General features: G+C 33.4%; 1 protein-coding gene and 1 long non-coding RNA gene across 2 annotated transcripts; one reads left to right on the forward strand and one right to left on the reverse strand.

Moving 5' to 3' along the window:
• Positions 1-438: 438 nt before the first annotated feature.
• LOC145333909 (xyloside xylosyltransferase 1-like) lies at positions 439-8,902 on the forward strand. Its single transcript, XM_080179172.1, has 10 exons — positions 439-622; positions 1,425-1,471; positions 2,229-2,305; positions 2,952-3,004; positions 4,235-4,312; positions 4,822-4,891; positions 5,154-5,244; positions 7,716-7,813; positions 8,195-8,263; positions 8,768-8,902. The coding sequence occupies exons 2-8, from the start codon at positions 1,438-1,440 to the stop codon at positions 7,760-7,762; spliced, it is 450 nt and encodes a 149-aa protein (XP_080035298.1). The 5' UTR covers positions 439-622; positions 1,425-1,437; the 3' UTR covers positions 7,763-7,813; positions 8,195-8,263; positions 8,768-8,902.
• A 5,456-nt stretch (positions 8,903-14,358) lies between these two features.
• Positions 14,359-21,178, reverse strand: LOC145333855 (uncharacterized). The gene is made up of 4 exons (XR_013884624.1): positions 21,092-21,178; positions 19,902-19,958; positions 15,099-15,168; positions 14,359-14,440 (listed from the first exon to the last, which is right to left on the reverse strand). It is a non-coding gene; the product is annotated as an uncharacterized LOC145333855 (long non-coding RNA).
• Positions 21,179-23,488: the final 2,310 nt, after the last annotated feature.

Below are 23,488 nucleotides of genomic sequence, written 5' to 3' on the forward strand. Positions count from 1 at the left end.
ACTAAGGTAGGCCAAAAGCAGTGACATCTATACCCAGTTTGCTTAGACATCTACAGCTAAATAGCTTTCTTAATTCTATAATGTTAATGCATTTTATTCTACGTAGAATCTAACCCTTACCTTTCTAGGGTATCTTAAATCCTATGCCTGCAGGACTACACCATACCCAATATAAGCCAACCTAACCTGACCTTAAGTTATAAAAAAAACAATCAAAAAACTCCCCTCCTTTATTTCAAATTCATTTCAAAATTAAAAATTATCTATAAAATTAGCCCATATGTAGATTTATTGGACACACAGACAAACCTACTAAAGGGACTAACGTACAAATGGGACAAACGTACTAAAGGACAAAGGGACTAAGTAAAACGTACTAGGATTTTTTAGAAAATATGAAATGAAAAAAAAATCTTCCAAAAATTGAGAACAAAATCCACTAACCGTAAAACAATTGAACAATAAAATCCAAAACACAGGGAAATTATTTTAACTGAAATTCATTTCTTGAATAACTTTATCCAAGAGTGTATAATTTGGCTTTTGTGACAATTAAGTATTTTAAGCTTGACAGGACCTGGGTCGAGTTTGTAGATTTAGATTCTATTACACAAAATCACAGGTAAACTTTTTCAGTATGACTTCCAAACCGATTTATATCCGCTGGATTAGAACCAGTATAGCATCGTATTATAAATGAATTTCTACAAATGATATAATAAACATCATAAGATTGATACCAGTTTTGCATAATCGGGCCTTTGGCCCCTTGTAAAGTTTTTATTTTTATATCCGCGGAATGCTGTCTATAATACCATTTCGTGTTGGTATATACGTGTGTCAATTATATAGCCGAATAATTTTCGCTGAATCATAAACTAAAAATCCTTTTTCGTGTCATATTTTATACAGACAATTTTTCACTAGAAATTAAAATTATACAATGGATCATGGAAAGGGGGCTTCATCGTGATTATTTTAGGTTAGGTTAGGTGAATGTTAATGATTGCCCCGCATGGTTAAGAAATAGGCCTCCCGCAGGGGCTAGAAATAGGAGAAAAGCTACTGTGAAAATACGACCAAACTCGCTACTTTGTTTCCTTTCCATGATCCGATAGAATTAATCCCCTTTTTATCGGCTAGAAACTTTTGCCTCTATGATATGTGATACAATTATTCGATTGATCTAATTTTTGGAATGCTGATTCCTAAGACAATAAAGTACAATGTTATCAGCAAAGTATCTCTATAGTTAATCATTATCCTGTATTTAAGCAGTTTTTCAACAAATTCACTTAAAATTTTGGTTAGACTTTTATACATTTATATTCTGATTATTCAATTCTGACACCCTACAAGTGTTATGTTCGTTTGTCCTACCGTTTCGTGCTTTTATGGATGTTGTCATCCTTGTTTTATTGTAGAGATGTTATTGATATGATGAAAAAAGAATATTCTCTTAACAAAAAAGGTAAAGTATAATTTTTATTTAAACAGTTATCCGTTTTTTTGTGTGTTTCTCTCCTTTGAGATGTTGTCATACTTTTAAAAATTAAGCTTTTCTATATCTAGGGTCGGTCTGTCTGTACGTCTGTAACGAGTAGCTCTTTTTGTTAATTAAGACATGTTAGAATTTTCTGCATGATAATTCCTACAACAATTAGGTTCTATCTGAGAAGCGTAGCTACTATATAATCGTTACCAGAGAGTCCGTAAGTCAATTTAAAACATGCGGACTTTTAACAACAAACTTTCGTATAATACAATTAGCCTATTCATCTGATTTTTGTAATAATGATTCCTAGGATAAAAAAGATACAATATTATAAGTCTAATAATCAATCCTAACAACGAAAGTATGATTTTTTAATGTATCCTGCATTAATTCAATCTTGTAACAAATTTCTATACAAATTTTGTTTAGACTTATAAATTATTGTTCTGCTTATTAATTATGACAGTCTACACGAGTTATTGTTCGTTTGTCATTTCTTCTGATTTTAGAGCTTCACTTTATTGGATGTTATAAGCAGCTTATAGTACCTAATAAAAAATGTCGCCATACAATGCAGCATAAAATTACCAATGAGAGGCCAGTATATATTTCACCATTGTTCAATTACAATACATACTGGCCTATCATTGGTCGATTGTATAGTATGGCGTCATTTTTAGTAGGCACTATTATAAGCTAATTATAGATGTTGTCATCCTTGGGTTTTTTTCAGAAGTTACGGAGATACCTCTAGAACCTGGAGCAGACGGGAATGCCAGAGTCGTAGTTATATCCCCCAAATATTCGGAGGCCAGTCGTTTTTGGTAGCGCAGCTACTCTATTATTAGCAGGGAGGGAGGGGACATTAAACTGTTTATTACACTAGTCTCCAAAGTTTTATTTTTACGTTTTTTTTATTCTTTGTCTCAACAACTTTTTTTTTTGTTTTATTATGTTGAGTGTCATAATGTTCCAACCACTAATTTAATCTACAGAAGGGGTATTTTGTGTATCAGCAAATTTTGTTTGTATATTTATCTGTCTATTTTTCATGTGTCTTCGCCCCCCCCCCCCCCACTCTCAACCTTTAATATATTTTGAAACAGATTAATATCCGCTGTATAAGAACTGGTTCTCACTTCTCTGCCATAATTAAAAATCATGTATAGCTTGTATAGACAATTTTCCACGAATATTAAAATAAAAATAATAATACCATTTCTGTTAGCCCCGAAGGCTTAATCTTTAATATCCGCGGAAAGCTGTCTATAACGCGTTGCGATAAATAACTACTATTCTATTTCTAACTTTTTTGTATTTGTAAAACATTAACGAAAAAAGTGACTCAAAAGTTACTATGTTTAACAGAAGGGACGTACAGACAGAAGAACAGAGTGGCTTCGCCTTCTAATCCTTGGGCTAATAAACGTATAAAACTCAACTTTATTTATTTTAGGATTTATTTTATATTGGACCTTTTTACGGCTACGAGTTTACAAGTATAAAAAGGTAAACTATAAAATAAAACCCGCGACCGTGGCTCAACACGCAGCGCATCCGCTCGTCGTCGGAGAGGTAATAGGTTCAAATATCGGCTTAACACCATGTCATAACTAAAGGCGTTAAAAATGGTTCCTACTGCTACTATGTCAGGTGCGCGACAATAATTGTTAGAGTAGGGGAATGCCTTAGTCTAAAACAGGCGCAATTCATTACCATCCACAGTCAAGACTTCTAAAGACAAAGGTCGTGCAATCAAAAAGTTGGTTGTCTGATGGATGTTACTTAACCTAATAACCCGGGTGTTTTGACAGAAAAGGAGAAATTTGGCTCCCCCTTAGTTATCCTGGGTTGTTGAACCTGGCGTTCGAGTGTCCCAAATTATGTCCCAAAGTGCTGAGGCAATAACAGGCTAGAAACAATACTTTAGATAAAAAAAAGTTGACTGCAAGGGAGGGGACATTGGACTGTAAATTATATAAAGTTTTATTTACACGTTAGCTAAAAAACTTAGGTTATACCAAAAATTTGATTGCTTTGATCAAACTTGGCGTGTCTACACTTTTCAATCAATTATTCTAATTATTAGAAAGGGTAATTTTGTTCATAACCATTGGGGATGTTTAAAATTTTATCGTCCATTGCCTTAACCCCAATGATCCCTGGGTATCGTACTGTAATTCAAACTTGTACCCAAAGTTTTATAAACACATTATCCCATAAGTTGGCTCAAAAACGTCCAAATTTAATCTTGATTTTAAGCTAGCTTTTTCTACACTTTTCCACCAATAATTTAAATCTTTAAGATCCCGACAATTTGCAGCATCAAACAGCGAGGCTGCTATTCATGACACTATAACGTAAGGTCCAACAACATAGGTTAACTAAGAGGAGCAAAATATCTTCTTTTTCTGTCCAAACACCCAGGGAATAAGGTTAAGTAACAGTTAACCATCTATTAGATTGCACGACCCTTGTCTGGAAATCCTAACTGTGCAGTAATTATATGCACCTGTTTTAGGCCAAGACATTCTCCAATACTCTATTTATTGACATAGTGACATAGCAACAGTATGAGCCAATTTCATCGTCTTTATTATGACGCGGTGTGAAGCATGGATTCGAACCTATCACCTCAACGTAAGAGCGGATACACTACTCATTGAGCCACAATTCCAGGTTAAATGTTGGGGGGTAGAGAGGGGTAGATCAATTTGACTACAAATTGTCTATTTCTAGATTAATAATGGTTGATGCAGATGTCATTCTAAAAGAAGATTTGAAATATTTACAGAAATATTTTGATGAAATGACTAGGTAAATTATTAATTCTTTTGTAGCTTCGCTCCTAGTCTGGGTGTTGTTCTGTGTGTTATTTGGCGTCCCAACCCTCAAGAAAATAGCTGAAAATCCCCACAGAACCAGTAGCTATATTCCCAGAAAGGTGGAGACCAAATAAATATCAAGGCAGAAATTTTGTTGTCTAAAAAGAACTATTCTATTATACAAAGTCGTAAGTCTTTTGTCTGAATTTCAATTTTTCAATAACTTTTCAATTTCAATAACTACTTAACTGTTCAGGACCCTTACATTCCCGGGATGGTTTCAGGCTATTTTATTTATAGATTTAGGCCTTTTTATGTTTTTTTTCTAGTTTTAATGGTGCCCTCTCCAAACATACGTATAAACCTTCCTAGAACCAATGAGAAGCTATATTGTATAGGAGAACCATTTAGGTTCAGCAGTTCACGATTCTTCGGTTCAAAAAGACATACAGACCGACTCATAACCATCCCATTACTTTTACTTTACATGTTTAATTTCAGTGACGAGATAATTGGCGTGACACTAGACATGACTGGATACTATAGTCATATTGCAAGCTTTCTAGTAGAGGTAAATTAATCAAAACATGCTTCAAATGTACATCTAAATCAGTCAATAGTGAAAAAGATAAATTTTCAAAGCTTTTTAAAGGCGTAGCTTTTCTATATTTAGGGTTGGTCCGCCCGTACGGCGTACATTGCGGATATCTTTATCGATAATTTAATTTATTATGGGACAACCATGTACAATTAAGAAACTGTAATTAAATCCTAACAAAATATAAGTTAAGTTATAGAGTAGCTTTGCTACAGTAAAAGTATTCTTTTTATAGATTGGGAAATCCAGAAATACAAAATACATTTTGACAGATGATCCTGAAAAAATGCGAGGTCTCAATACAGGAGTGGTTCTTTATAATCTAGGTATACTATGACTAGTTCTACATACAAGTGTTGTTCTATATAATCTAGGTAATACTTAGTCTATGACTAGTTCTACATACAGGAGTGGTTCTTTATAATCTAGGTAATACTTAGTCTATGACTAGTTCTACATACAGGAGTGGTTCTATATAATCTAGGTAATACTTAGTCTATGACTAGTTCTACATACTGGAGTGGTTCTATATAATCTAGGTAATACTTAGTCTATGACTAGTTCTACATACAGGAGTGGTTCTATATAATCTAGGTAATATTTAGTCTATGACTAGTTCTACATACAGGAGTGGTTCTATATAATCTAGGTAATACTTAGTCTATGACTAGTTCTACATACAAGTATTGTTCTATATAATCTAGGTAATACTTAGTCTATGACTAGTTCTACATACAAGAGTTGTTCTATATAATCTAGGTAATACTTAGTCTATGACTAGTTCTACATACAAGTATTGTTCTATATAATCTAGGTAATACTTAGTCTATGACTAGTTATACATACAAGAGTTGTTCTATATAATCTAGGTAATACTTAGTCTATGACTAGTTCTACATACAAGTATTGTTCTATATAATCTAGGTAATACTTAGTCTATGACTAGTTCTACATACAAGTATTGTATTATATAATCTAGGTAATACTTAGTCTATTACTAGGTCTACATACAAGAGTGGTTCTTTATTATCTTGGTAATACTTAGTCTATGACTAGTTCTACATACAAGTGTTGTTCTATATAATCTAGGTAATACTTAGTCTATGACTAGTTCTATATACAAGTATTGTTCTATATAATCTAGGTAATACTTAGTCTATGACTAGTTCTACATACAAGTATTGTTCTATATAATCTAGGTAATACTTAGTCTATTACTAGGTCTACATACAAGAGTGGTTCTTTATTATCTTGGTAATACTTAGTCTATGACTAGTTCTACATACAAGTGTTGTTCTATATAATCTAGGTAATACTTAGTCTATGACTAGTTCTACATACAAGTATTGTTCTATATAATCTAGGTAATACTTAGTCTATTACTAGGTCTACATACAAGAGTGGTTCTTTATTATCTTGGTAATACTTAGTCTATGACTATATCTACATACAAGAGTGGTTCTATAAGAGGTTAACTCACAAACAAATATGAATTTTACATATTTATTCAGACTATACAAATTTTTTCGTGCATGTTTGCACTCTTCAGGTGTCAATGTAAAACTAAAGTTTAAAGTAAAATTAAATTTAAAGGATTTTTGCAAATATTTTTGAAGATTTTTTGTACATAATAATTTTTAAAAAAAAATTTACAATTTTTTCAGCAGCACCAAAAGTTCCGTCCAGGTTGGGTAAAAGATGTTTCTTTCTTGAAAATCCTCTTCTTGATCTTGTAAGCCATGAGAGGACCAGTTTTGCCAGGTGCTGCGTGAAGTTGGTCAGGGGGTGGGGGCAGATTCTTCTTCAGGATAGTGGTTGAAGGAATTCATTTGTTTCTGAGCGTTGATTCAATTTTGATTAGAGGTCTCAACTATTTTAATAATAGGAGACTAGTTTCATCTTGAAAGTGAAGGTATCAAAATTGTTACCAGAGAGTTCTCAATACATAATGTAGAGAACAATATAAGAGGTTAACTCACAAACAAAATATGAATTTTACATGAATTTTACAAGAGTGGTTCTATATAATCTAGGTAATACTCAGTCTATGACTAGGTCTCAATACAGGAGTGGTTCTTTATAATCTATGTAATACTTATTCTATGATTTGGTCTACATACAAGAGTTTATGGATATAATTTTTAGAAGCGAAGCTACTCTATAATTTGAAATGTCCGTCTGTCCGTCCGTCCATATGTCCGTCTGAAACCGTTATGGGGGAAACGTGATTTTCTCGGCTCCTTTTCAAGATAGACGCCTGAGGGATTAAATAAGTTTCCATACTTCATATTTTCACCAATTTTCATTCGGCTATGTCAATTAATTGGGGTGCTAGATCGATTCCTAGATTTTTAAGTTTTGTATGATTTTCTCGACTCCTTTTCAAGATAGACGGCTGAAATTTTCAGGGATTAAATAAGTTCAAATTCTGCATACATATGTAAAGCTTCATTGAGATTTGCTTATTGATTTGGGTGCTAGATCGATTCCTAGATTTTTAAGTTTTTATGATTTTCTCGACTCCTTTTCAATATAGACAGCTGAAATTTTCAGAGCTTTAATAAGTTCACATTTTACATATTTTCACAAAGTTTCAATAGGATTTACATATTTGTTGTGGTGCTAGATCGATTCCTAGATTTTCACATTATAAATCATAAAAGGTTTCGTGATTATTTCATTTTAATGTTTAATTTGTATAACACTGCTCTATAATTTATTCTTTCCATATGTTCATCCATAATTTTTTAGCTTCGCTGTTTAGGGATGTTGTCATCCTTGTTTCTTTTTAATTTAGAAAAGATTGGAGAAAGTAGAGAAATGTCAATGGCAGTGGAATATTAGAATATAATTCAAGTTAAACGAGATATTGGTCTTAAATCAAATACTGTCAATGTAAGTTAAATTACAAATACAGTAGAACTAAGTTTAATTTTCAAAAATAATATGCACATTCCCTTTAAAAATAGCCTTAAACATATCCAGGAATCCCCTAAAGTTTCATTCTATATGATTTTCTCGGCTGCCATTTCAGGTAGATAGTTTCAGTTCTTAATTTTAATCTTATAACTTCATTTTAATATCTACAGAAAGCTGTCTATAATACGATGCAATGAAAAACTATTCTATGATTTTGTATTGCAGTTTACTATTAAATTTTTACAGAATAATCCCTAGATTTATAAACATCTTATATGTTGCCTTTTCTTTTAATATTATTTTGGTATTTAAGAGTTTCGAATTTTATGGATGTTGCTATCCTTGTTTTGCTTGCAGGTTGACTTCCAATTAGGTGATCAGGATTTTTTCACCATTCTAATGTGGCGGAAGCCCCACTTATTTAAGGTAACAGGAATTTATGTATTCGATTAATTAATACAAAAATAAATCACCAATCTAAATATTTCAGAAATGGATAAAGAATATACGTGGATATTATGACAAGGGCAAAATTGTCGTCAATTTAGCTTGCTAACATGGAACTCGTTTATTAGTCAGTTTGTTCATCCTGTAGGAGGGTAGGGGATGGGGTAAATATGATGTCTTGTGGGGATTGTTATTTTAGCCTGCTGCAAGTTTAACTTTATTAGAGAACATGAAAATCTGTAGTAATATCCAGTAGGTTTGGGCCGGATACTTTTTTAGCCAGATACCGGATATTTGGCTGATTTGTTATGCCGGATATCCGGTATCCGGCCGGATAACTGGCTAACGCCGGATATCCGAAAAGTTACCGATATCCGGCATTATAAATTAGCCGGATATCAGGTATCCGGATAGTTTCAATATCCGGTATCCGACTGGATATTGTAAACCCTAATATCCAGGTAATAATATCCCTTATTTCAGAGCCTACCCTGTGAGTGGAACGTGCAAGAAACCCCCGTCATTGAGACGGCTCGCTACAAGTGTGATAGAAAACCTAAAATTTTACATAAACATTCAGAAATTCATGATAATGAATAAATTTCTTATTATAGAAAACCTGTTTTTTTTTATAGAGCAAAGCTAATCTACAATTCCAAATGATCAAACTGTCGTTAAGTTTAAGGGAGGGGCCATTTTGGGTGATTATTACACTAGTCCCTTCGTTTGCTCAACAACTTTGGGGAATTTTGTCCACACGTTTCAACCACTTATTGCAATCTATAGAAGGGATGATTTAATGCATAATCGTTGGGATCAGTAATATTTGACATAATATCATTTAACATAAATTCATTTCACATAAAACATTTGACATAAAATCACTTCACATAAAGGTACATTTGACATAAAAACATTTGCCATAAAGGTACATTTGCCATAAAGGTACACTTCACATAAAAACGTTTCACATAAAGGTACATTTGACATAAAGGTACATATGATATAAAGGTACATTTGACGTAAAGGTACGTTTGACATAAAGGTACACTTGGCATAAAACGTTTCACATAAAGATACATTTCAAAGTCTACCCGAGGTTGTCATTTTTTTCCCCAAAAATGGCAACCGGTGAACAGAATCTCAGTTCTGCACCACAAGCCTCGCACAACTGAAGTTCCCATGTCTATACAGTCATATTTATATGAAAATATTTTTAGAAGATTTTTGAATTTTTTCTTTGAAGATTTTCCATTTTTTAAAAAGATTTTAGAAATTTTTATTTATTATTAAAAGAAAATCTTCAAAAAAAATTCAAAAATCTTCTAAAAATATTTTCATATAAATATGACTGTATAGACATGGGAACTTCAGTCGTGCGAGGCTTGTGGTGCAGAACTGAGATTCTGTTCACCGGTTGCCATGCTCGGGGTACCTTTATGTGAAATGTACCTTTATGTCAAGTGTACCTTTATGTGAAATGTACCTTTATGTCAAGTATACCTTTATATGAAATGTATCTTTATGCCAAATGTACCTTTATGCCAAATGAGTTTATGTGAAACGTTTTTATGTCAAATGTACCTTTATGTCAAATGAGTTTATGTCAAATGATACTTTATGTCAAATGTTTTATGTGAAATGAATTTATGTGAAGTGATTTTATGTCAAATATTACTGATCCTAATCGTTGGGTATGTGCATGAATTTATCGGCAATTGTCTTATCCATTTAGATTCCTGCGTAAAATTGCTTCTTATTGACGTCCTTAAGACAAAATGATGTAATGCCAAAGTTAGGCAGCATTGTGACTAATTGTTTTAGAAATCACCTTTTAAGAGGATAAATACTTTTTGCCAAACATTTGTGTTGAAAAGTAAGGAGTTGCTACTTATTATTATGCCTTATCAGTCTAGAAATCTTTAAAAATGTTTGAAATTTATATTAAAATGAAAATTTTTACTTTGAATGCAAAAAAAGTAGTTATCTTTTTAATGTATTATGTTATTGATGGAAAAAAATTCATTGTAAAAAGTTTTTTTAATTATTTTAATTCAATAATTTTATGATATTTTATAATGTTTAATAAAACAAGGTTGACACCATTTATAAAAGGGAAGTTTTTAAATCTTTATATAAAAGCAATAGTTTCTGTATATTTTAACGTAATTATAAAACTTTGGATACCAATTTAATGTCCCATCCCTATCAGACAAATTCAGCTAGCATTTACGGTCAGACAGCCGCACTCTAAATGTATAGAAAAGGCTCCAAAACAAGTGATTGAAATTTCTTATCATGAAAGGCAAACAAATTGTTAAATGTTCGCAAAAGCAAAGACGTCAATAATTTTATAACAAATTCTAAGGCATATTGCCTTCGCCCCTAGCAGGTAAATCTTAGAGGATAGTAATTACCCCTCCCCCTCTGAAAAAAGTTGTATGCCCAAAATTTTTGGAAACATTTTGAATTTTAAACCCAACTTAGTATTATAAGTTTTGGAGACTTATTTCACCCCACCCCCAGATATTTTTTTTTGTCATTTCACACCCAAATTTGAATTATCTGTGATAATTTAAACCCCAACCCCCCCCCCCCCCCCAAAAAAAAAAACACTTGGTTTAGCACCTAGCCTTTAAGGCCAACAAAGTTAACGTAGGGAAATAATCCAACATCTTAAATTTTAGTTTAGGAAATGTAACTTCTCCTTGAAGGGGAGGGGGAGATGGGATCTCTGTGCACACCACTTCAAACAACCATTGAAAAAAAAAATAATTTAGGGGTTAGGGTACTTTTTCAATGTAATTTCTTCTTGAAGGAAGGAGATTCCCTTCCCCAACACAGGTGTAAACCTTCCCTTAATCATATTGGTTCAGATACACAGACATCCTATTACTTTTATATGAGTTTTAAGCTAAATAGTTTTCATTTAAAATTATATTAATGAAACTTGATGACCTAATTGTACCTAAAATAGTTCACGTGAAAATATTTTTAATCACAATAATTGTTATCTTTTCTGCAATATATTGAAAATATCTGTATGAAAGAGTTAAAAAGAATGAACATTTTGACCTTAGAGATAAATTGTAAGTAAATCTGTATAAATATGATGCACTGCTTCATGAAATTCATCATTAGACAAAATCATTTGTCATGATTGGATTCACCTATATCCAGCTTTTGCTGTTTGCTGCTGCATCTGCAAACACATGCAGAAGCCAAGTTGATAAAGCCACCTGGGAGTTTGATCCAAGCATCGGAGAAGAAATCCACTATGTTAAGACTGTGTACGACTGTAAGGCCAGATGTTGGGAGGACCTGGGCAAGTGCCAAGGATACACCTTCACCTCCAATGGTGTGGTTGGAAGCTGCTATCTCTTCCATGAGCTTAATGGCATCCATGCTTGCGAGACCTGTTCCAGTGGAGTGACCTATGAAGTTGTGGAGGGTGCCTGTAGGTTTGATGTAGACAATGAGTTGACTGAAGTTGAAACTAACACAGCAGAGGAGTGTTACCAGCAATGTGTTGGGACCCCTGATTGCAAGGCCTTTACTTGGTATGATTCAACCTCCCCATTCTCCAACATCTGTTTTTTGTTTCGTTCCTGTGATGAAGTTGCCATTTGTGCTGGTTGCCAGTCTGGAAAAATAGATTGCTTAAACAACTGGCAATGCTATGAGTATTCTTTGCTGTCTGAAGAATCCAGAAATCACTTAGTTCTTACTGAGGGTGATAACATTTGGTTTTCTGATTTTACTTCATATTCTCGGGAAAGCCCATGCTGGATGGGACCTGGTTACTACCGCATTATGCCTCCTGCTGGAACGATGATATCAGAGATTAAACCTGCGGCTAATGCTTGTGGGACTGACTATGGAGGATACCTTGATGCAGAAAGCCATCCTGAAGAAGAAGGTGTTGAGGTTGACAGAACAGTTAAGTTTGAAGGTACATCAGAATACACCAGTGACATCACTATAACAAAGTGTCCTGGTGGATTCTATGTCTACTATCTACCTGATGTGCCTCGTATTAATAGATATTGCTCTATGTAACATTTGTAATATTTTGTTCTTGTATTTTCATCAATAGTTTTTTGTTATCCTAAAATTCAATAAACTTTGGCAAATTTCTTTGTGTGTTGTTTACTAGTTTAGATAGTAATTAGAATCATAAAAATAGAAAACTCGTCATATTTAGTTCCTCAGTTCTAACAAACAACCCTTTGATTACATAAATTTTATCTGAAATTTTAATCTTTTGCACTTGCTTAAGATGTTAAGATACAGATATCTTAGTTAAAAATTTAGTGAAAACAAATAAAATTTATGATATATAAAACAAGGATGACAACATCAATAAAAGCAAAGCTCAACAAGTAAGACAGTCAGGCAAACACTTACAAAAAATAGAAATATTATTTAGAAGTCTTAAACTAAAATTGCTTTATTACAGAATGCTAAATATGAACATGCTTACATTTGAGATTTTATCATAAAGATGCTTTGCTGATAATAGTATGCCTAATCATCCTTGGAATCAATTTTGAAATTCACTTGCATAGAATCTTTAAAAAAAAGGTAACTTTGTTAGGTAATGCCCTAACAAATTAGAGAAGAAATAGGCGTGAAGAAGGGGTTGTTAATGCAAAATTAGGGATGTGATAGTGGATACAACCCAATTGACGTGGATATACCCCCCTGACACACCCCCTAAAAAGCCAATTGGATGATTAGGTAAAAATACCCATTTTGAATTTAACAGGGGTTTTAAAAAACACTTCGCGCAAATTTTTTCAGTCAGAAGATAAGTAATTTGACTTTAGAGTAAAGGGGGGAAAACCTAAGGGGGAGTATCAACACTCGCGATAATAAAATTACACCACTCGAGGTTTCATGAACTACAGGGTGTTTCAATAGAAATGTCTTTTTTAAAATCTTAATTATGCATAGAAAATAAAACAATTATATAAAATGCTTTATATATTTGGAAAACTTATTCTGGGACATTTATGTTTCAAATATTTGAAAATGATTTTTTCAATAGATTATGCCTTTAAAACCAGTTTTTCCAAAGGCCTTATTTTTGAAGATTTTACAGATTTATAGATTCTGGAAAATATGCACATTTTTAAAATTCTAATTGCGCGGCTTGTATTAATAGTAGAAAAACGTTATGCATACCGTTAAAATTGTCATAAACTCTAGTTTTTGGATATGTAAGAACCATTCCTGTGCTATGTATAATATAGGAGCTAGTTGATAAAATGTTCCAAATTTCTTAAAACTTTTCAGTATTTCTCACATTTTTCAATGTAGCTCCTAAACTACAAATAGCACTTTAATAGCACTTATATATCCAAAAACTAAGGTTTATGACGATTCGAACGATATGCATGACGTTGTTCTACTATTAATACAAGCCGCGCAATTTGAATTTAAAAAATGTGCACATTTTTTCCTCAACCTTAAATCCGTAAATCTTCAAAAATAAGGCCTTTGGAAAAACCGGTTTTTAAGGCATAATATATTGAAAAAATCATTTTCAAATATTTGAAACATAAATGTCCCAGAATAGGTTTTCCAAATATATAAAGCTTTTTTTTATAATTGTTTTATTTTCTATGCATAATTAAGATTTAAAAAAAGACGTTTCTATTGAAACACCCTGTATTTTGGGTGTCAAAAACCTCGGGGGATTGTGAAAATTTTCCGTTACACTTTATGATTCTTCTTTATAAAATCCTGTGCACGCCACTGGATGGAGATAGTAACATTTATAAGTCATTGCCAAAAGTTTTTCTTTAGAGTAAAGGTACAGTACACCCAATGTCTTGCTTTAAATGCACATTTTAATGATCATACTGTCATGCTGTAAATACCCTGCAGATAACCAACGTTTTGATACAACTAGAAGTCTAGTGCATTGTAGTTAGTTTATTAGACTATGTGTTCTCCCACAACTGACATAGCAGCAGTGGAACAAATTTTAGCCAAGATTTCTTGGCAATTAAAAGACGTGTTGACAAACTTAGCTATGATAAGGGGTTGAAATGAATAACAGAAAAGAGTCTTTCTTTAAATTTTATTTCAATTTTTTTTATGATAATTACAATAAAAAAATTGATCTTGAAATCTCAATCACAGCTCAACCTGAAATAAATTAAATTAATTTTAATGTATCAGATGATTTTTTTAAATAGTAAATTTGTTTAACTGTTAATCAGATGGAGGGAGGGAGGGTGTAGTGGGGTATGTCCACCCCATGGATAAATTGAGGGGGGTGAATACAACCCTATAGATGTCCAACCCCATGAAACCCTACAACCCACACAAAAATGGTTTACACCCCCCTAAAATTGCCAAGAGGGTAAAAAATCACACACCACTTCGTAAGTCAATTTACAATTCAAAGGACATTCAAAGAACTATGAAGTGGCTGGTCTCCCAGGGATTGTATCCAACACCCACCCCCCTCCCCCCACCACCAATAACAGTTAAATAATACCCCTCTTGTAGCTTTTATTACACCCTCAAGATTCACTTGCAAAACCCTGTGCACGCCACATTTAATGATTAAGCCATCCGAACTAATGATTGATGTTATACACAAAAGAAAATTTTAAATTCCAAAGTGGGAATGACATGAGGCGTTATTCTGTAACCAGAGAGGACAAAATAATATAAGATAGTCGCCCAATTAAAATCATTTTTAAAATTTTTTTTTTTAAATAACTGCTATGAGATTTTAAAATAATTACTTAAAATTTTAAAAAAAGAAGTAAATTTTCTGTAAATAAAGAAAAAATACCTCTTTTCTTCTAGTTTGATCTTAAGATGTTCTTTTTCTTTCCATTTGTTCTAACTTTTAAGACATCATCCTAAATTGAAAAAAAATCATTAGACTATCTGAAATTCCTTTTTTGTCTGGAGGTTAGGGTCTTAATGACTACTTGCCAATAGCCAATTAGGTTTCACACAGGTCCTTTGATGGTTTTAGACTATTTACAGCTATTATTTTAGACCTTCTCTGCCACTTGGAGTACTTTATGCTAGAGCTTAGCCGCTAGTAATCTCATGATATAAAGTAGTAAGGTTTTTTGCTGATTGGTTGAGATTTCAATTTCATGACCGCTTAACATAGGTTTAGAGTAGTTTTATGCTATTTTATTAGTAGCGAAGCTACTCTATAATTCACTTTGTCCGTCAGTCAGTCCGTCAGTCAGTCAGTCCGTAACGCTATGGGGGAAATGGGATTTACTCAGCTCCTATAAAAGATAGAATGCTGAAATTTTTTTGACAATATTCCCATCATTAAGGAGCACAATTAAGTATTAAACATCGATGACGGTAGGACCGCTTTTAAGCAGGTTTTAGGCTATTTTTGTATTTTTCACATTTTTCTCCATATCTTCAGTGTTTATGGTCCGATTTTCAAAATTATTTCAGTTTTAGATATCAAAATTAAATTTCCTGTCGTTGAAATAAAACAACTATGAGGGTCAGACTGCCTTTAAGCAGGTTTTAGGCTATTTTTGAATCTTTCACATTTTTCTCCATATCTTTGGTGTTTATGGTCCGATTTCCAAATTTTTTTCAGTTATACATATCAAAATTAAATTTTCTGTCCTTTAAAGAAAACAACTATAAAGGTCAGACTGGCTTTCAGCAGGTTTTAGGCTATTTTTGTATTTTTCTCCATATCTTCGTTATACAAAGAAAACAAGGTTTGGTGTTTATTTTCTCCAATAAATCTATTCTTGATTTTGATAAATACACTTTAAATCTACTTTTAAGTATTCCCATCCACGATTTTTTGTGCTTCGCTACTTATGGATGTTGTCATCCTTGTTAGTAGCGAAGCTACTCTATAATTCACTTTGTCCGTCCGTCTGTCCGTCCGTCAGTCCGTCAGTCCTTAACGCTATGGGGGAAATGGGATTTACTCAGCTCCTATAAAAGATAGAAAGCTGAAATTTTTTGACAACATTCCCATCATTAAGGAGCACAATTAAGTATAAAACATCGATGGCAGTAGGACCGCTTTTTAGCAGGTTTTATGCTATTTTTGTATTTTTCACATTTTTCTCAGTGTTTATGGTGCAATTTTCAAAATTTTTTCAGTTATATATATCTAAATTAAATTTCCAGTCGTTTAAAGAAAACAACTATGACGGTCAGACTGCCTTTGAGCAGGTTTTAGGCTATTTTTGTATTTTTCACATTTTTCTCCATATCTTTGGTGTCTATGGTCCGATTTTCAAAATTTTTTTAGTTATAGATATCAAAATTAAAATTCCTGTCCTTTAAAAAAACAACTATGACGGTCAGACTGCCTTTCAGCAGGTTTTAGGCTATTTTTCTATTTTTCACATTTTTCTCCATAACTTTGGTGTTTATGGTACGATTTCCAAATTTTTTTCAGTTATACATATCAAAATTAAATTTCCTGTTGTTTAAAGAAAACAACCAGGATGGTCAGACTTCCTTTTTGCAGGTTTTTGGCTATTTTTATATTTTTTTACATTTTTCCCATATATCTTTGGTGTTTTTGGTCCAGTTTTAAAACTTTTTTGGGATATCATTATCAAAATAATTTTTCCCATTGTTATGAGCATCTTTTATGTAATTTACTTTGACCGTCATCATTATACAAATAAAACAGGGTTTCGTGTTTATTTTCTCAAATAAATCAATTAATAAATACACTTCAAATCTACTTGTACTTATTACCATCTATGATTTTATTTTTTATGCTTCGCTACTTATGGATGTTGTCATCCTTGTTTTAAGATTTAAGTCTTGGGCTGGTTTTTCAATATTTAATTACATTACCTATAGATGCTAGGGGCGCAGCCAATATAAAGTAGTAAGGTTTTTTTTCTGAAACTTAAGATTTCAATGACTAATCAATTGATGCAGTTCTTCATTTTAGGAAAGTTTCACATATATCTAAGAGTGGTTTTAGGCTATTTTTTTTAGCTTTTAAGTCTTGTTGTGGTTTTAGGCAATTTTCAATCTTTAAATACAATGTCCCTAAATGCTAGAGCGTTGACGCTAGTCAAGAATAAAGTATAACCAATAAATGAAATAATTTTGCAAGATTTTTTTAGAAACCAAAAAGTTGTATAACCAAGTTTAAAAACTTTGTATACTTTATTATTTTTGATTGGTTGGCTCCAAACTAACAGTTTACTTTTCTAATAATAATTAAAATCTATGGAAGGAGTTATTTCTCGGTTAATTTATAGAAGGTAATGTATCGTTCATTGTCTTATCCTTATTTATTATAATTTCAGAGAGTACATGTTGAGTACTAACAACAATTTGAAATAAATTGAAATTAAGAGGAAAGGGGGGAGGCTGGTAAGTGCCCTAACCCAGCTGGGCCTTCACCTGCAAGGCTACTCATAATCTTATATAACCTAAACTGCATAGAATCTGCTCTTTCGGACAAACCTATAATCCACGTAGCTACGCTGCTTTTAAAAAATGTATATAATGTAAAACTTTGTTATTATGAGAAATCTAAGTTTAACCTGTAAAACTATTCTATATTTGAATCCTTACCCTAAAATACATATTAGGGGAAAGACAGCTAACTATATTTAACCCTTTACAGTCGGGCCCCTTGCCGCACCTTAATCAGTCGGGGGGGGGGGGCGTTCAACGCCCCCCCTTATTATCTCAGTTCCTATTAGAGCTAGAGGGCTAAATTTTTTTGTGCAAGTCCCCTGTTTGATAATGAATTTCCGACCTTTTATAAGTCTAAGTAAATTTTCGCTTCCTTCACCCTTTTATTTAACAACCTTTGTTTTCAGGTCTTTTTTTACTTAAAAATTTCAAACGGCTGTAATTTTCTTATTTTTGAAGCTAGAAGAAAATTTTTTTTCCAGAAAATGTTTATTTTTATGTAAATTTTACATTAGAAATATCAAAATATAAATTTCAGCGGCCGCAGCTGTACTTGGCAGCTGCCAGCCGCTGCAGTCGGCGGTCGGCGGGAAAACGGCGGCGGATCTTCATGAAATTTTAATACGTTATGTAGACATGTAAGAAAAGCTTAAGTTTAAAATTTGAAGTCTCTAAGTCAAAAATTGCGGCCACAGGAGCCTTTTAAAGATTTCTGGAGACCTGGAGGATCAGAAATCTCACTCCACTGTGTACGTCAATCTACCACTCAAAGAACGCTTTTGACTTTTGAGTATGCTAATTATGGGGATTGACTCCCAGGGAATGTATCTAACCACCCCCCCCCCCCCACCAATTAAAGTGAAATAACACCCCTCTTATAGTCTTTTTTACACCCCCTTAAAGCTCGATTTTTGTTTGAGGGGGTTACAAAATCGTAAGGGGGTTGTCCACTTGCAAAACCCGGATAATGGAAAGAAAACAAAGTCATTCCTAATTAGGACAGAAGTCACTGGAAATTGGTCTAAGGAAGGCTACTTATGTCCTTCATCTAACAAAATCTAACTTAAGGGAGGTGACTTATGTCCTTTGTCTGACAAATTCTTACATTAGGAAGGCTGCTTATGTCCTTCATCTTGCAAAACTTAGCATTTCTGTCCTTCACATAGCAAATTCTTGCAAAAACATAGCAAATTCTTGCAAAACAAAGCATTTCTGTCCTTCACATAGCAAATTCTTGCAAAACATAGCAAAATCTTGCAAAACATAGCAAATTCTTGCAAAACATAGCATTTCTGTGCTTCACATAGCAAATTCTTGCAAATTCTTGCAAAACATAGCAAATTCTTTACTTAAAAATTTCAAACGGCTGTAATTTTCTTATTTTTGAAGCTAGAAGAAAATTTTTTTCCAGAAAATGTTTATTTTTATGTAAATTTTACATTAGAAATATCAAAATATAAATTTCAGCGGCCGCAGCTGTACTTGGCAGCTGCCAGCCGCTGCAGTCGGCGGTCGGCGGGCAAACGGCGGCGGATCTTCATGAAATTTTAATACGTTATGTAGACATGTAAGAAAAGCTTAAGTTTAAAATTTGAAGTCTCTAAGTCAAAAATTGCGGCCACAGGAGCCTTTTAAAGATTTCTGGAGACCTGGAGGATCAGGACCTGCAGGATCATACCTGGAACCTGAAAGTGACTTGAACACCTGTATTTCATATAAGGATGTACTACTAGAGGATCTTTTAGTATTTTGGTATGATAAAATGCTTTGTTTTAGTCAAAAAAATATTTTTGCTCTTTACCTGGATGACCCTGCCAGGTTTGCTGGCATCCTGTGCCCGCCAGGATGTAGATATTCAAAAAATTTCAACTCTCAGTTATGTGTCATACCCATACTTAAAAAGTCAAGCAGTTTGGGCTCTTTATCTTTCACACACAGAAAATGAGATAGAAAAAACCGGAGGGGGGGGGGGCGTTCAACGCCCCCCCCCCCCGACTGTTAAGGGTTAATATAATTAACTATAATTAACCCAGCCTAATATTTAGTATTGTTAGAACCGAAAAACCAATACACTTGTTAATTATCTGTTATTATTGAATTCGAAGCGACGCTTCTCTACAATTTAATCACACACTAGACTATTAAGAGACTTTTCTATACAAACAGACAAACACGGTTAACTTGTATGGAGACTAAGTACCTTAAGTTTTTCTTTCTTCTCTGTGAGAACATCTAGGACTTGTAAAGTCACGTTCTTCTAAATTTAATAGAAATTATGAGTATTAGGCTGTAACGTAATTGATTCGGGGAAAATCACGAAATCTATACGTGATATTCAGCTGTCGTTGGGGGGTAACATATTGTAAAATTGACGACCTTTAATCAGCTCCCAATTATTATTTTAGATTTATTTCGCTTGTTGGTTATACCTTATTCCTGGGTAATGGGGAAGATAACTAGCCGACAATCAACAAATTGATGATTAACATTTTGTATGGACATGCTAATAGTAATGAGAAAAGGCGTTTTATTGGCCAAGGCATCCTCTCACCCAAAATAAATTGTTGTTATCAATATTACAAACAGTATACGACTGCAAGCGACACACTAAATCAAGGTTGACAACATCCATGAAAGCGGAGCCCTGAAACGGAAGGACAAACGAACATTAAAAATTGTCGAGTGTCAGAACGGAATAAGCAGAATGTTAATGCACAAGTCTAAAGGAAATTGTAAGTATATTTGTTGCAGAACTTCTTAATTACAGTATACTGTTTAAAGGCATTTTTAGAATTTGATTATAGAGATGCTTCGCTGATGAGATTGTACCTTGAGGTACTGGGAATCAGTATTTTAAAGAATCAACTGAGTAGAATAATTATAAACTACAAAAGCTTGTTGTTTGAAAAGTAAAACAATAAGCATATTTTAAATTAACGTATATATATGGACTTTCAGGTAACGATTATAGAGTTGCTATGGTTCCTAAATCGTACCTTATTGTTATAGGAATCATAAAACAAATTTTGGAGAAAGCCCAATCTGTCCCGATTTTGTATTACTTTTAAAAGTGCGATTCCAGTTACGTCATATACGTTTCGGGAAAGAAAAAGGGAAGGGGGGAAGAAAATCTATTTAAAAGAGATGGGAGAAAAGGGAAGAGATTTCCTTCCCCCCTTCCCTTTTTATTTGACGTTACAGGAATCGGACTTTTCAAAAGTGATACAAAATCGGGACAGATTGGGCTTTCTCCAAATTTTGATATCGATAGGACAATTCTAACCTGTTAAATTAACGAAAAGAGCTCACTGTCCCGGACGGACGGACTGACCCTAATTATAGAAAAGCTTCGTTTTTTTTTAAACTAATTCCATGGATTATAAATAATACCTGCAGAATGCCTCTGAAATTACCAACTAAGGCTGAAACTATATCAAGACCTCGACCTTGTGTATTTCAAACCTAAAAATAATTTAAATTGGAATTTTAAATCATAGAATACTGTATGCATGGATCTTAAGGAATAAGACAATGGAAGAAAATTGATATACATCCCAAATGATAACAACAAAATTTTTCACTTTTAGATATTATAATTATGAGTTGAAATGTTTGAACAAAGAGATCAAAAACTTATAAAGGTATCCAAAGTTTTTAAACCAACAAAGGATAAAATATTTTTTTGAAACTTTTGTTAACTTATATATAAACTAGCGGCTTTGCTCCTTGCTTGTAGAGGCTTTGCCCCAAGAGGTAATTTTTAAAAAAATTAAGTATTTCTGGTGCTGCCATTTATTTTTTAAAAAACTGCCTACAAATAATTTTTTTGTTGAGGGAGAATTTTAATTTGGGGGGGGGGGGGTTGCCCGGTTGGGGGTATCCCACCCCCTCAAGAGAATAGCTTAAAACCACCACAAGACCAATAGGTATATACCCTAAAGAGTAGAATCTGAACGGTTCAGTAGTCACCAAGATCTTAAGGGACGGACGGACAGACGGACTGACAGACAAATGGACGGAAGACATCATTCTACTTTGTATTATAGATTACAGTCCAATGTCCCCTCCCTCCCTAATTATATACTTAAGGCTTAGTTTTCAAATACAAAAAGAAAGAAATTTTTACTTTCTAAAAGCAAAGCTATTCTATAATAAGGGTTGGTCCGTCTATAATGAGAAGGTCTTTTGTAAATATGTTAGGTTAGAATTGTCCTATCAATTTCAAACTTAGTATGATGATTCCTGTATTAGTAAGGTCCTATTTATAAAGCATAGCAAAAGATCTAGGCTCGACTTTGTTTTAATTTTCCGTTAAGCTTTATAAATGTCTTTCTGGTTTTAGGCTATTTTTCAGACATTCACGCCATTATGATGCTCTTAGCGAAGCAACTAGTTATAATACAAATGAAAACTATGTCGCTCTGCTGTATGTACCACTATTTGTATGAAGCTTAAGATCTCGGCAACCGCTAACCCTAACAAACAGATTACACCTAGAAGCAAGGGGCAGAGCAAATAGTTTGTAAATTTTGAATAAAATTACCTGTAAACAATTTAAGAGCTGTTGTTAAACTAAGATAAGAATTAGCATAATTTTTTTTCTTTTAAAAGTTAAATTATGCAGCAATTTCCCTCAAATTACCTTGACAAACATAGAACCCACCCCCCCATATTTTGTAATACATTGAAATAAGGAAGGATTTTTCGATTTTTTCTTCAGGTATTCTGTTAGCTTAGGTTACATTTAGTTTTTAATATCCCCGCAGGGTAATGAAACCTGCGGGGTTAGAGCACTCCGTAGAGATTAGGCATAAGAAACAAAACTAACTCACTCCCTTATTTTTAATTTATTTTTTAAAAAGGGGGAGTTAAGTGCTCGATAGGCACTTTGATGGAAAGTACTAATTAATTAGGTTTATCTCAGCTGCCTAAAGACGCAATAACATCATTTCTCATAGAACAAGGATAATTGTGTTTATTAGCAGCGATGCTATTACACCTAAAATAATTTGTATAAGTACTGACAATCCTTTTATAAAAGTAACATGATGTCTGTCTCTATGTGCGTCGGTGAGTCTGTACCTTAAGATCTCGCCAATTGGTCCAGGAAAGGTTTATAACTATTTCGGTGAAGGGTACTTCTCCCCTACGAAGACAAATCCACCCTGTAAAAATAGCTCTCAACTAAAAAAAGGGGAGAGGGTCGAAGTACTCTTCGTTTCCTCTCGTTCGCTCAAGTTCCAAGGATCCGCAAATTCAAGTTTTAAAGTGTAGCTAACATATCTATAGTATAGATGTATATATAGACAACTACCTCCCTTCCTTTTTCAAAGATCTCTTTCGTCTGCTTCTAAATTGTTCTCTGCTGCTTGGCTGTGTTGATATAAGCGACACCATTAGTAGATTTTCAATGACCCAATAGAAAGGTTGCACAAGGCGGTTGCGATGGGGAGATACAGTTATTTAACTCTTTCTCCATCAAGTGTTTTACTCTAATGTGTACTAGTGTAGCTGGACAAAGTATCTAAAAAATTCAGCCTTGTCACGTCATAAAAATGAGAGGTTATTCATCCCTTTTTTAAGGGTTTTCTTTCCTACTTCTCCTCTCATCTTCTTCACTTTTATGGCGTCACATGGCTGATTTGTTAGACACTTTGTCAAGCTACTTTAAAGTCACGCGTTGCAACGAAATTACACAAGAGACGAAATTTCAGCTTTTTGTCTTTATTAGTAGCTGATAACCTTTTCAACCCAGAAAGTGCCTAAAGAGCATTACAGACAGACCTA

This window comes from Acartia tonsa, chromosome 12 (assembly GCF_053477335.1).
Source record: "Acartia tonsa isolate MP-2025a chromosome 12, ASM5347733v1, whole genome shotgun sequence".
Taxonomy (NCBI): Eukaryota; Metazoa; Arthropoda; class Copepoda; order Calanoida; family Acartiidae; genus Acartia; species Acartia tonsa.

What these genes read in the sequence shown, in the direction of transcription:
- LOC145333909 (XM_080179172.1), top strand. Translation starts at nt 1,438, where the DNA reads ATGATGAAAAAAGAATATTCTCTTAACAAAAAAG. An exon ending in GAGTTTACAAGTATAAAAAG is followed by an intron (nt 3,005 to 4,234) that starts GTAAACTATAAA and finishes GTCTATTTCTAG; the next exon opens with ATTAATAATGGTTGATGCAG. An exon ending in TTGCAAGCTTTCTAGTAGAG is followed by an intron (nt 4,892 to 5,153) that starts GTAAATTAATCA and finishes TTCTTTTTATAG; the next exon opens with ATTGGGAAATCCAGAAATAC.